This window comes from Dipodomys ordii, unplaced genomic scaffold, assembly GCF_000151885.1.
Source record: "Dipodomys ordii isolate 6190 unplaced genomic scaffold, Dord_2.0 Scaffold158, whole genome shotgun sequence".
Lineage (NCBI taxonomy): Eukaryota > Metazoa > Chordata > Mammalia > Rodentia > Heteromyidae > Dipodomys > Dipodomys ordii.
Genome location: NW_012267374.1, coordinates 2326997 through 2341512, shown reverse-complemented (window position 1 = coordinate 2341512; position 14516 = coordinate 2326997). Strand labels below are relative to the sequence as shown.

Below are 14516 nucleotides of genomic sequence, written 5' to 3'. Positions count from 1 at the left end.
TGGAGGCTCACGCCTGTAATCCTACCTACTCAGAAGGCTGAGATATGAGGATCACAGTTCAGAGCCAGCCTAGGCAGGAAACTCCGTGAGATTCTTATCTCCAATAAACCACTCAGAAAACCACAAGTGGTACTGTGGCTCAAGTGGTAAGGCGCTAAGAGCCTTGAGCTGAAGAGCTGAGGGACAGTGCCCAAGCCCAGAGTTCAAGCCCCACAACTGCCCCCCCCAAAAGAAACAGAACAAAATTATTAATTTTTAAGAATAGGGCCAGCTGGTTGCCAGTGGCTCACGCCTGTAATCCTAGCTACTCAGGAGGCTGAGATCTGAGGATCAAGGTTCAAAGCCAGCCATGAAACTCTTATCTCCAATAAACCACCAGAAAACTGGAAGTTGCGCTGTAGCTCAAGTGGTAGAGTGCTCGCCTTGAGCTGAAGAGCTGAAATAACAGCACTCAGGCCCAGAGTTCAAGCCCCACGGCTGACAAAAAAAAAATAAAATAAAATAATAGGGCCAAACTGAAAGGCAGTATCTCCCTGTAGAAAACAAAAAAGCTCAAAGCTAGCCATTAAAAGGAAAAATTCCAAAGATAAAGGCTTGAAGTAAATTGGTGAGTTAAACACCAGGTTATTGGAATGAAACTCAGAAAAAATCAGAAAATCTGGAAGATAGTTTGATTTTGGGGTGTGGTAAGGAAAAAATTTGGAATGTGGTTTTGCTTTGAGGTCTTAGTTCTTTGTGTATAGAGGCTGTAATTGCTGTTTCACTAACTTGCTTCTTTAATGGGAAGATTTGGAATAAGGACTTCGCCTTGTGACTTAAGGCCTTGGTGGAATTGTAGTCACCATTTTGTAATCACTAACTGCTAGCTCTGCTTCTTACTTGCTTCTGTGCCGGTTGTGAGACTACTGCTGGCCCCCTGCAAGTGGTGCCCCTTTTCCTCAAGGATCTTGCCTTTAAAAACCCTGAGCTATTTGTGTTTGGGGCTGGCTCATTCCCGAGTTGAGTTAGCCCTGGCTGGTCAATCCAATAAACTCCAGCTTTTTAAGATACTGGTCAGGGCTGGGAAGTTGGCTCAGTGGTAGAGCGCTTGCCTTGCATGCATGAGGCCCTGGGTTCGATTCCTCAGCACCAAATAGGCGAAGAAAAAAAAAGCTGGAAGTGGCGCTGTGGCTCAAGTGGTAGAGCACTAGCCTTGAGCTGAAGAGCTGTGGGACAGCGCCCAGGCCCAGAGTTCAGGCCCCACAACCAGACCCAAAAAAAACAAACCAAAACAAAAAAATAAAGGTACTGGTCAGTGCACTTCAAATTTATACCAGATTAGGCTGGGATGTAGCTCAGTGGCAAAGTGGTTGCCTAGCAAGTGCAACGTCCTGGGTTCGATCCCCAGTACCAAAAAAGAAAAGACCAAAAAAAAAATACAGTTAAAAAAAAAAAAACCTAAACACAAATTTATACCAGATTAACAATTACAAAACGAAGCTGGGTGCCAGTGGCTTATGCCCCTGATCCTAGCTACTCAGGAGGCTGAGATCTGAGGATTAAGGTTCAAAACCACTCTGGCAGGGAAAGTCCCTGAGACTCTTATCTCCAATTAAACACAAAAAGCTGGAAGGAGAGCTGTGACTCAAGTGGGAGAACATCAGCCTTGAACAAAAAAACCTCACGGACAGCACCCAGGCCCTGAGTTCAAGCCCCAAGACCATTAGCCTAACCCCTTTCTCCCTGCAAAAAACCAAGGAAGTAAAAAGGACCAAGCACCAGGAAGGGAACAGTCAAGTACCCAAGCCCAGAGTTCAAGACTCAATACTGGCACACAAAGAAAATAAATAAAAAGAAGTAATTTTTACTACAAACTCACAACCAAAGATACACACCATATTCCTTATTTTTAATTTTTAAATTAGGCATCAAATTTAAGTTATTGCTTATTAACTGGGTAACCATTTTTTTCACACCAGAGTTCATTCAAGAAGCCACAGGTTTTGCAATTGTTATTACCAAACATGAGTTCTTTTATCCTTATTGATTTAAATGAAAATATATTAGACTATAGAATACTGAATGAACAGACAAAATAACTGATTTTTACTTTAAAAATGTAGAATAAGTCAATTTCAATTTTCAATTATCTACAGCAAATCTTACATCTGAAAATGAAATATCATTCTAGGGCATTTTTTTCTTTTGCTAATACCCAAATTTGTTCTCAGGGTTTCATTTTAGCATTTGTTATCAAGGACAACAAGGTAAGCCAGGAGCACTGGCTATGCTTGTAATCCTAGCTACACAGACGGTAGAGATCTGAGGATTGTGGTTCAAAGCCAACCCAGCAGGAAAGGTGTCAGACTCTTATCTCCAAATAGCCATCAAAAAATAGACAGGGAACTATGGCTCAAGTGGTACAGCACTAGCCTTAAGCATACACACACACACACAAAAGCTCAGAGAGAGCACCCAGGCCCAAGGCCCAGGACAGGCACCAAAAAAACGAAACAAAACAAAAACAAGAACAACAACAAAAAAAAAAACATGATAGGAAGATCAAAGCATGTTAGTAACTATATGTAGCATAAGGCTGTGAAAAAATACAAACACACAGACATAATCATTCTTTTATAACATCTACCTTTTAAAGGGACAACTTGATACAACAATCAATATAAAATATGAAAAATAAAAAAATCACAATTAAAATACGTAAAGGAGTATGTTGCACTGTGAGAACTACCATTAATATGTGTATGTACAATCTACGCTTCCAAGTCTTTCTTTCCATCTGTGTCAGTCTTCCTGCCCGCCCCCCTTTTTTACCTTATCAAGTATGGTAGTCAGATGCTCCTTGCAAGACAAAGACTGGAACAGCTCTATACACAATAAAGATGACACTGCATGAGGAAGCAATCGGTGGATGATAATAGGAGATGTGGCAATTCCAAAAATAAGTATTAGTGGAAATTCATGCAGATGTTGACTAGTTTGTAAAGAAAGATATAAAAGTGAAATTTCTTTAGAAAATCTATTTCAATATATCATCCTTTAAGACTAGCTTTTTCTTTAATGTCTACTTTATAAGATAATAAGTATTCCAAATATTAAAACTGTCAATTATTATATGTTACAGTAATACAAAAATAGTGATTTTTCAGACATTCTAGCTCTGAAATGAAGTAGTGGATTCTTTCATTTTATACATAAGAACACAGAGGTATAAAAATGATCAAACATAGCCCCATGGGCAATCTTTTCCTTATTCAAAGACATTTTAGACAACATTAACTTCTCTCCCAGTCTGAACTACACTGTTCATCTTACCTATGCTTCAGTGACATGAAATTCATTAATTTTCAAGGCAACTGATTTTACTTAAGGACATTTCTTTTTCTTTGTTTTGGTTGTGGAGCCTGAACTCTGGCCCTGGGCACTGTCCCTCAGCTCCTCAGCTCAAAGCTAGCGCTCTACCACTTGAGCCACAGTGCCCACTTCCACCTTTTTCTGCTTATGTGGTGCTGAGGAATCGAACTCAGGGGCCTCATACACGCAAGGCAAGCACGCTTCCACTGAGCCACCTTCCTAGCCCCTATTTATGGACATTTCTATCAGAAACTATTTTATCCAAATTTGTCTCATACACTTCATTTCTTTGCCCACATCCTTACACAAAATACAACGTATCTTTCCCTGAGTATCATTAAATGTTTCATCCCTTCATTTTTATTCCAAACATATACTGAACAAGATTTATTTTTTGCAATACTAGAATGAATACAAGTAAGTTCAACAGAGTAAAACAGCAGATTATCAAGGGCTATTGTAAATCATAGCTCTCTGTACTATGGCTGATGATTCTGTCTGTTCTCTCCTGTCAGCTACTGCTTTTTAATATTCCACTAGTATGCAGTTCTATCTTTAATAAAAGGCTTGGATTTTCTCAGTGTCATTACAAGTCCTTTATTTTTTATAGCTAAAGTAGTGCAAGTCTGAGTTCTAAAGGTATGATGTTTTGTTTTGGTTTTATCACTATGCTGTATTGTGTACTTTCCCAGCATGGTAAGCAATTCAGTCAGCACTAAGGAAGGTCCTGAGACAGAGCCTGGAGATGTGCTTGCCTAGGATATGAGGCCTTGGGTTCCATGTTCAGCACTGCTTAAAAGAAAAAAAAAAAATCATAGCATCTAGAACTGTTATAAACAATGAGGAAGGACAAAGAAAACTACCAAAATATATGATCAAAAATTATAACAACTTTAGGCAACTATCGCATAGGAAAGTAGATATACAAAGGAAGCAAAAGTAGATGATGGGCTGGGAAGGTGGCCCAGTGGTAGAGTGCTTGCCTTGCATGCATGAAGCCCTTGGTTCAATTCCTCAGCACCACATAAGCAGAAAAGGCTGGAAGTAGGGCGTGGCTCAAGTGGTAGAGCCCTAGCCTTGAGCTTCAGGGACAGTGCCCAGGCCCAGAGTTCAAGCCCCATGACCAACCAAAAAAACAGTAGATGACATCCTAAAATATATACTACAGAAAATGCACACCAGGGGATTTTAAATATAGTTACTTCAACCATGAGTGTTCTAGGAGTGCCTTGAAAATCTCATGACCTCACATCACAAATGCAGTTTCTCACTACAAATATTATAAACATAAGATAATGTCACTTGCAAAACAATCTTTGTCAGTAAAGCTATATGCAAACTCGAAAACCTCTAAAGACAGGTGTTATGGTTTGTATATGGAATCTATCCCTACACACACACCCCAAAAAAAGCCTATATCCCAAGGTAGTAGTACTATTTTGGGAAGTTCTGGAAACTTTGGGAAGTGTCAATTGGAAGTAGTCTTTGGAATATCTTGCCCCTGGCCCTCTCCAATCTCTCAGCCCCCTGGGTGCCAGTGCCAGTCGAGCAACTCAGCTCCACAATGTTCTCCCCACCAGGATGGACTAAAACTTCTGAAACTAGGAGCAAAATTAAATCTTTTCCTCTCTTCAAATTGTTTGTTTCAGATACTTTGTCACAGGGACAAGAAAACCAATAGCTCATCAAATAAAGCTTGATTTAAAATAAAATTAACCTGGAATAGTTTATTTATTTTATACTCCCTTAATATGCTAATTAAAAGACTAAATACTTGATTCTTATTCATAAGTTAAAATGTAAATAAAAAACAACATTCATAAAAAAAACTGAAATCACTTTGAATTCTATTAAATTGGTCTTAAAATGAAGATAATATCTCTTAGGTTAAAAGAAATGTTTTCTTAACAGAAAGAAACATTTTCACAAAAGCCAAGTAACACACCATCTACCTGCTGATAATGATGAAGTCTTGGAGTACTTTTGTGGAGAAGCTTTCCATATCCTTTAAGATAAGCACAACAGGAGGACAATGCCATTGGCTAGAAGTAATCCTCTTTTTGCTTGGCATTTTGGGGCCTGTCTTCTTTTAAGATATTGTGGAAAGAAGGAGTTAAAAAAGTAAGCCTTACCACTCAAACAATGTTGTAATGCCAAATATTGATGTATTTTCTTTTAAAGACAGTGATAATGTTTCTTTTATTTTTCTTACTTAATTAACAGAAATTCATTCCAACAGTTACTAACGGGATATTTCTGTGACTGACATGGGGATAATAACCAAGAAGAAAACATTCAGTAAAATCAGTAACTCATAAGAATGCATTTTCTATTGAAAAAAAAAAGTTAGAAAAACATTAAGAGAAAATTGTTTACACAATTGATTTTCCTTGTTGGGAGAAAGTTTTTTTTTGCTTTGCTTTAAGACAAAAACATAAATGCTTTCTAATTAAAGGTATCTGTTCTACGACTGTGAAAAAAGAACCCTAAACTGCAAAGTGTTTGATTTCTAAAAAATAACTAAGTGTGGATGAAATTAAGGTACTGTGGTAAGCATGACTTACTTTAGACCTTTATATAAAGCAAACTTATGATGACATCAATAAAAATATTGAATGGAAAATGTTACCACAGGATTTTTTAACCCACACTGTCTATGTAACATTATAAACTAAAGATGTGGCTTTATATTATAGCTACCAAGTAATCAAAGTACTCATTTTCACTGAAAATTATCACAGTAGAATGGAATTTATTTTTAGCTACCTCCTTTGTTGAAATAAAGTATTCCCTTGGATTTCTAAGCATAGAGTACGTTATATTTAAAAAACAAAGCAAAACATGATTATTCCTCAGAGGACTAAATTAACATAGGAAACTGGAAGCATGACACTATCACACAAAAGCAAATACTAAAGCAAGCAGAGTGAAGTACAGCCACTGTTACAAAAATTATATCTGTAACAGAACCATCTTCTGATATAGTTTTACTGTTTTGGTTTTTGTGATTACAGGGCAGTGTCCCATAAATACAATGTCTTTGTAAGACCTCAGATTTTTTCAGGAATTAGGTTTATTTAATAAAAGTACATACTAAAAAAAAAAAAGTATTATACTAACACCTCTTGCTGCAGAAATACAAGGTTATTAAGTCTCATACACCATTTTCAGGAAGAAAATCATCAATTTGTGTTTACCTTTGTGATAGTCTTATACCAAGTGGTAAGTAAGTCCATTGAACAATGTGTCTTCTTCTGTGTGACCTGAACACTTTCTTCCTCTTTGGATTTTACATCTCCACGGCAGTCTGTCAATTGTGTAACAAACTTTTGCAAAAAATGTTTTATATCTGCAAAATAGAAAAAATATTTAAAAAAGAACATTTATATTCTCTAAAAACCCTTGAAATATCTTGACTAATATATTACATTATTTAATTTGAATGTAATTTTTGATATTTATCAACAGATAAAATAATATTTAACATACTATTAATGTTCATTAGTATCTTCTCTTTAATACTTAAATTTATTTAGTTCTTACTAAGAACAGACTAAAATATCTATTAAAGTATTACCTAGGCAAATGTGTAAACATAGAAACTATATGTTTAAATCATATTGAACAAAGACTTTAAGATTCCTAAAAAAAGAATCAAAATTGGTATTTACATGAATCATCTTACTAAAGACTGCCTTTAGAAATGGATGGACCTAGAAGGAATCATGTTGAGCGAGGTAAGCCAAGAACGGAGACAAACGGTACATGGTCTCCCTGATAAGTGGATGCTAAATCCAAAATGTTAGGTGATACGACAAAACTAACAGGACTTAAGAAACAAAGAACTCCCACTCATCTGGTTGAACCACTACTAAATATCCGCTGCTCACATATATGGTGTATAACATGTGAACACCGTTATATGTTACAGACTGTGATAGACAATTTGCTCCAGGAAAGTTAGAATGAACTTGTGACTTTAAATGAGCATCATTATTCCACAATACTGTGAAATTCCGGAAATTATGTAATCACTTAATCACAATAAAAAAAAATAAAGACTGCCTTTATAAACATTTTTACATTTTTAGACCTTTAAAAAATTCAAATCAGTTTATGAAAATGGAACTTATATAAATATGTAAGTCTTGTTTCCAAACACAATCAATTTTGCTATATTAGCATATATAACACTATGATTTCATGACTTTAGAGTCTCTAATTTGGCTCTGCCAATATGGACTACCTTTACCATTGACAGCCTATTAAAATAGAAAATATGATGGTTTATATATGTAAACATAAACTATAGAGTCTACATTCAGTTGGGCTAAATATAAGCTTACTATTTCCCAGTTTTCAGCTTTGTGTTCTAAATTTTTCATCCTACTAGAAGATTCACTGTTAAGGAACACATATTAATGAAATGCATTCACTATTAGTGGCAATGAAGCTGATACAGCAGGAACAGGACCAAAATAAAAGGCACAAGAATTTGCTAAAAGTACTATAATAGGCATGATTATTCTGGGGAGCTAAAATTACTCTGGATGACATTAAACGTCTGAAGCTTTATGCAATATTATGCTTTCCCACAAAAAGGGATTAAGAAGACATGAGAGAAAAGAACAGACATATTTTGTAACATCTCTTCAAGAAATTTGCATTTATAAACTTTACCTGGACAATCTTTAGCTTTCAACGAGACTACATAGTGAGTAACATTACTCTGAATGGCTTCTGTTAGACTTCTGAATATTAAATCGTGATCTGTGACATTCACACCTAAGAAATAATACATGGATACAATTTATTAATCATTTAACAACAATAAAAGGTATTCAGGGCTGGAGACATGGCTCAGCTGAGCCAAGCACATGAGACCCTATTACTTGCAAAAAACAGGTATTCAAGACATCAAGCAACCAACCAACTAAAATCATTTAAAAAACATGATTCATAATAGAGATGAAGAAAATATATCATAGAAATGAAGGCATATCAATTATAATTGTAAAGGTTCATGTTAAAGATATAGTTTGGTTCCTGAATATACCCCATAAGGTACTGGAGGCCTGGTACTTACTGGGAGGGAATGGAAGCTACAGAAAGTAGATCCTAGTGGAAGGCAGCTAGGGTGTTGTGTATACATCCTTGAAAGGACAGCCTCTTCACTCTGATCCTGATTGACTGCCTTGGCATTGACCCAAAAGAGCAAGGAACAATAAACTATACTAAAACCACTGAAATCATGAGCCGAAACAAACCTTTTTTCCTCATCAATTGATTACTGAGTATTTTGTCGCAGAATCAGAAAGCTGACTAACACAACTGGTTTATTCGGAAAGATATTTAGCAAAATTCCTCTTTGGAAAATTATTGAATAGGGGTAGCTGATCTTTAAAAATAGGAGTGATTTCATTATTTTGTTCAGCTTATTTCTTTTTAAATCATTCAAAAACAAAGGGCAACCTGGTTTGGAGGCTGGGTTGAATAAAAATCTCCAGAGGTAGCAAAACATTAAAAAAAAGGGGGGGGGCTGGGAAGGTGGCTCAGTGGTAGAGTGCTTCCCTTGCATGCATGAAGCCCTGGGTTTGATTCCTCAGCACCACATAAGCAGAAAAAGTTGGGAGTGGTGCTGTGGCACAAGTGGTAGAGTGCTAGCCTTGAGCTGAAGAGCTCAGGGACAGCGCTCAGGCCCAGAGTTCAAGTCCCATGACCACCCCCCCAAAAAAAACCTTATCATAATAAACATAAATACATACACACACAAATACTCAGAGGAGGAAAACTCTTTTGTTTCCTTTTAAAAAAAGGATAGAAAGCTTGTGACGGTGGCTCATACCTGTAATTCTCGCTACTCAGGAAGCTGAGATCTGAGGATCGCAGTTCAAAGCCAGCCCGGGCAGCAAAGTCTGTGAGACTTTTATTTTTTTAATGTTTTTCATTGTAAAATTAGTGTACAGAGGGATTACACTTACATGAGTAAGGTAATGAGTACATTTCCTATTGAGCATTGTTACCTCCTCCTTTGTTTTAATGTGAAACTCTTTTATCTCCAATAAACCACTCAGAAAACCAGAAGTGGCACTGTGGCTTAAGTTGCAGAGCACTAGCCTTGCGCTGAAGAGCAGAGGGCCAGTGCCCAGGCATAGAGTTCAAGCCCTAAGACCAACCAAAAAAAAAAAGATAGAAATTTGCCAATATTTCAGAGAATTCTTTCTCTACCATCTTAGAATCCATGTTTAATAAAGATAGGTATTAGTGATGGATATTTTTAAAATTTTTCAACCTGTAATCTGAAAGTAATTTATATAAAATTCACCCAAGTCCTTTCCTAATGCAGTTAATATAGTGCAATCTGAAACTGAAAAACTCAGCACACGAAAACAATATATTATAGGTTACTTAATATATCTTAGTATTAAGATGTGATTGTTTTAGAAGAAGACAAAGTCAGGCCCACTGATTTTTCACTGAATCCAAATCTCATACACCTTTATAACATGGATATGGAAGAATAAAACAAATGTAATTCTTCTTCCTGACAAAAAATTAAAGAGAACACTAGCTGTACCAGTTGTTTTAACTCACAAATGATCAGTATAACAAACTTCTTGATTTTGAAAGAACATAAACTAGTTTCATTCTGTAACTAAAAGTTGTTTATTAGAACAAGTTATTCCCCACAATTCTCAGAAATACAACAATTAAAAAGTATACACACATTTGTTCATGCACTCAGTATAGATATGTACATACCAAGAATGAGGGCAGCAGTTGGAATTTCTCTGAGTTTTATTTGGCAGCCCCAGTCACTTGATTTGTGGAATCCAGAATGAGACTTTCGAAGAAATTCAATTAGACTGTCAAACAGGTTTTTATTTAATTCTTCCTGTAGTTGCTACAAAAAAAAAAAAAACCACACACACACACACACACACACAAATCTTTATGAATAATCAGTTAACAGTAACATGATGTGTCTTTACTGGTAAAAAGAAATTTCATATTTTTTGCTTCCCTTTGAATGTTCAATAATTTCTGTCTATAAACTAAAAATACATTTACAAGAAGAAACAAAACCCCTACAAATGTATTAACATATAATGTGCCAGACAAAGTAACTGACACAAAATAAAAGCAAGATGGGGGTAGCTTAAAATGTATTTTGAACTAGAGAAAGAAACTATGGTTCTGGGGCTGGTTGTTGGGATGTGAGAGTAGATGTGGGAGTGGAAATGGCAACAGGTTATAAGAGAGTAGGAGAAAAATTCAAGAAACAGAGGCTGTCTCATTATACAGATAAGGTTAGTCATTAGGAGGTCATCTGTGGTAATCTCTCTTTTTTTTTGGTCAGTTGTGGGGCTTGAACTCTGGGCTTGGATGCTGTCCCTGCGCTTTTCAGCTCAAGGCGAGCGTTCTACCGCTTGAGCCACAGCACCACTTCCATCTGTGGTAATCTCTATCTGAGCCAAGTGTTAGATTTTCAGTCTCTTCTTACTAAGACAGGTCTTTCTTCAGGTGAATACCTTAAGATAAGAAGCCTCTACCTGAGGGGCTGGGAAGGTGGCTCAGTGGTAGAGTGCTTGCCTTGCATGCATGAGGCCCTGGGTTCGATTCCTCAGCACCACATAAGCAAAAAGAAAAAAAAAAGCCAGAAGTGGCGCTGTGGATCAAGTGGTAGAGTGCTAGCCTTGAGCTGAAGAGCTGTGGGACAGTGAGAAATAGAAATTGAAGTTTGTTTTTTTTTCTAAACACACAATTAAAATTTTTTTAAATTTTATTCTATTTGTGAACATACTGTACAGAGGAGTTACAATTACATGGGCAGGATAATGCGTACATTTCTTACCAAGCATTGCAGCCTCCTCCTTTGTTTACCCTTCACATCCCTTCCCAGCCTCCCCCTCCCCCCCAATCCCAATCCTTCTCCTTCCCCCCCTCCCCCCCTCCCCGCACAATTAAAATTTTTTAAAGCTAGAGTATAGCTCATGAGATAGCAAATGCCAGGTCCCAAGTTCCAACTCCAGCACTACAAAAAACATAAGTAATAATAAATCTAAATTTCCTTTAACTTCTAAATTTCTAAGTTTTTGTTTTATTTAGCTGTACAGGGTTTTTTGTTAGGTACGTGCTCTACCATTTAATCCACACCCAACTTTTTTTGCTTTACTTTTCCAGTAGGTTCTGACATTTACACTTGAGCCTGCCTGTACTATTATCCTTGACCTGGGAGGACAAGCGCTTGCCACTGTGCCCAGGTTTTTACTGGTTGAGATGGAGTCTCATAAACATTTGTCCAGTCTGGTCTTTAACTACTATCCTCCTAATCTTGGCCTCTTGAATAACTATGATTATAGGCATGAGCTACTGCTCCAGCTCTTAAGAGTTTTACTTAATGGTTTCTGGTTTGAAGCATATACATTTACTATTAATGTTTCATTATTTATTTTCATTTATATTTACTTCTATTATTCTCATATATTTTGGCTTATGCTTTTGCTTTGAATTCTTTTTAATGATTCTGTTACTATTTTGATTCCACTGACATACTGTGGTCCAGTCTCATTTAATTTATTTTTTTATTCTTTATTTTTATTTATGCTGGTACCAAAGGTTGAACTAGGGTCTTGAGCTCTTGCTTGGCTTGCTTGCTCACAGCTGGCACTCTACCACTTGATCCAACCTAACTTTTTGTTAATTTTGGAGATGTTATGATGGATTTTTCTTCCTGGGCTGGCTTTGAACTTCTAACAGTGATATCAAGTATCCTGAGTAAGTAGGTTTACAGTTGTGCACGACTGGCACTGGCTTTAAGTCTATATATTTTATACTCTTGATGTTTTCTCCAACTTGTTAGCCATTTGTCAAAATACTTTTTATTATAGCGTTTTTCAAACTTCAAAACCACAATTCACATTAAGAAATACATTTTACACCGTAATTTAACACATACACAAAAACAAAACCAAAAATCACATGGAACAATCCTTATCATGTAATAGCAAATGTTTTCTTTTCTTGTGGCATGATTCACTAAACTGATTTTATAATTCACAATGGTATATGACATCTAATTCAGAAAAAAAAACATTCATTTACTGATAAATCTATTCTTTCTCCCACTGATTTGACCTTTTTATATAAATACTTGTCTATTTAAGCTATTTTTCAACTTTATCTTCCATTATTACTGAATCTAACTCTATTTCTGTATTAATCTAGAACTCTTTAAAGTACTGAATCTAACTTTCTGTATTAATCTCGAAGTCTTTAAAGTACTGTATCTTGCACTGTCATCAATCAATGTCACTCTTTACATTAAAAAAACAAAATAGGCTTGGAATGTGGCTTAGTGGTAGAGTCCTTACATAGCATGCATAAGGCCCTGAGTTTTGATTCTTCAGTACCACATAATTTTTTTTTAATCAGGATACTTTCTAATTTAGAGACATTAAAAATAGACTAATTCCTCATATTAAAAAAAAAGGTCTTCCTATAAAAATAATTTTGTAATAATTTTTTAATTTCTCAAAAATTGTTACACAGGTATTTTGATTATATAAGATGAAATTTAAAATCAATTCATGCCCGTTTGTAGTTATAACAATAACCACTCCCCCCTTTTCCTGGATAACTGTGTAAGCCAATAAAAAAAAAAAAATCCATGTGCTAGCTGAGGCCTGAAACACCAGTGTACACCTGTCACCCCAGCAATAGTAAGTTGCAAGTCTGAAGCCAGCCTGAGCCTCTGTCATAAACACACAAGCAAGAAAGCAACAGAGAGAAAGAGAAATAAGTTTCACATACAAAAGCCATCACAAATCTTTGTTAAATCAAATATTTTTCATTTATTAGTTTTCTACTTTCCTTCATATTTCCTGTTGTGTAAAACCCTGAATTCAAGCCCCAGTATAGCCAACAAAGGAAAGTTACAAAATTAAAACGCAAAAGAAAAAATAAAAAAGCAAGATATTAAGAGGTAAAACAGTAACAAGGTAGCTTTAAACAGAAAAACACGTCATTTTATATTGAAAGTGGGTAGAATCACAGTAAAATGTTCAGGGGCAAATCAAGGCATAAATTTATTTGCTGAAGTAACACTGCAACAAAATTCATAGTGAAGAACCTGGGCTGTGCAGTTATCTAGAGAATACTGAGGAGAGGAAGTAACCAGTGCCTCAAGGGCATGCCCAAATGTCTTCAAGTCAGACAGATGGTGGGGAAAATGCAGCACATCTTTCTACTTCTCGGTTTCAAGAAATGCAGCTAGTGAAGGCAAGTGCTAATAAGTGTATTGATATTCCTCATTCCTGCTCCATCTGTCTCATAATTGGCATCAATTTCTTGAAGATTTTCATATTATAACAGTATCTATTGGTCTTATTGGCACAATAAAAATTTTATCAAAGGTCTAAAACAGCTCATATTATAAAACTATGCACATCACATTTACTGGCACTACATACTGAAAATCTTATTACTTTATAAATGGAATTCAGTACAAAAAGTTCTAAGCAACTATTTGCTTCATATAGAGGTGGTTATATTAATTAATAGACCATGGGCTCTGGAATCAGACAGTTGGGTTCAAATCCCACTCTACCATTAAAGCACATTAACAATGAGAAAGTTCTTTCTACGTATTTGCACATATTTTAATGGAGATAAAAATTCTGATATACTCTTAGAAATACAAAAATATATAGTGTAAAGTTCAGGTGGTTACTCCGTTTAAGAAACTCTTGGGGCTGGGAAGGTGGCTCAGTGGTAGAGCGCTTGCCTTGCATGCATGTGGCCCTGGGTTCGATTCCTCAGCACCACATAAGCAAAAAGAAAAAAAAAAGCCAGAAGTGGCGCTGTGGATCAAGTGGTAGAGCGCTAGCCTTGAGCTGAAGAGCTGTGGGACAGCGCCCAGGCCCAGAGTTCAGACCCCACAACCAGACCCCCCCCCAAAAAACAAAAAGAAACTCTTGAGCTGGGATGTAGAGCACTGACCTAACATGTATGAAGCCCTGGGTTCAATCTCCAGCAACATACACAGACAGACACAGACACAGACACAGAACTGGATACTTAAATATAAGTCTGTACTATTGAGGATAACTAGGCAAAGGGTAGAGAACTCTCTATTATTTCTTACAACTGCATATGAATCTACA

General features: G+C 36.2%; 1 protein-coding gene across 1 annotated transcript in view; it reads right to left on the bottom strand.

Annotated features, from left to right (window-relative positions):
* Positions 1-14516, bottom strand: part of Orc3 (origin recognition complex, subunit 3) — a 48848-nt gene that overhangs the window by 29850 nt on the left and 4482 nt on the right. Inside the window, exons 4-8 of the mRNA XM_013032848.1 lie at positions 10114-10255; positions 8032-8136; positions 6549-6700; positions 5304-5437; positions 2812-2971 (exon numbers count right to left, since the gene is read on the bottom strand). Coding sequence (XP_012888302.1) covers positions 2812-2971; positions 5304-5437; positions 6549-6700; positions 8032-8136; positions 10114-10255 — 693 coding nt within the window. The remainder of the gene's footprint in view (positions 1-2811; positions 2972-5303; positions 5438-6548; positions 6701-8031; positions 8137-10113; positions 10256-14516) is intronic.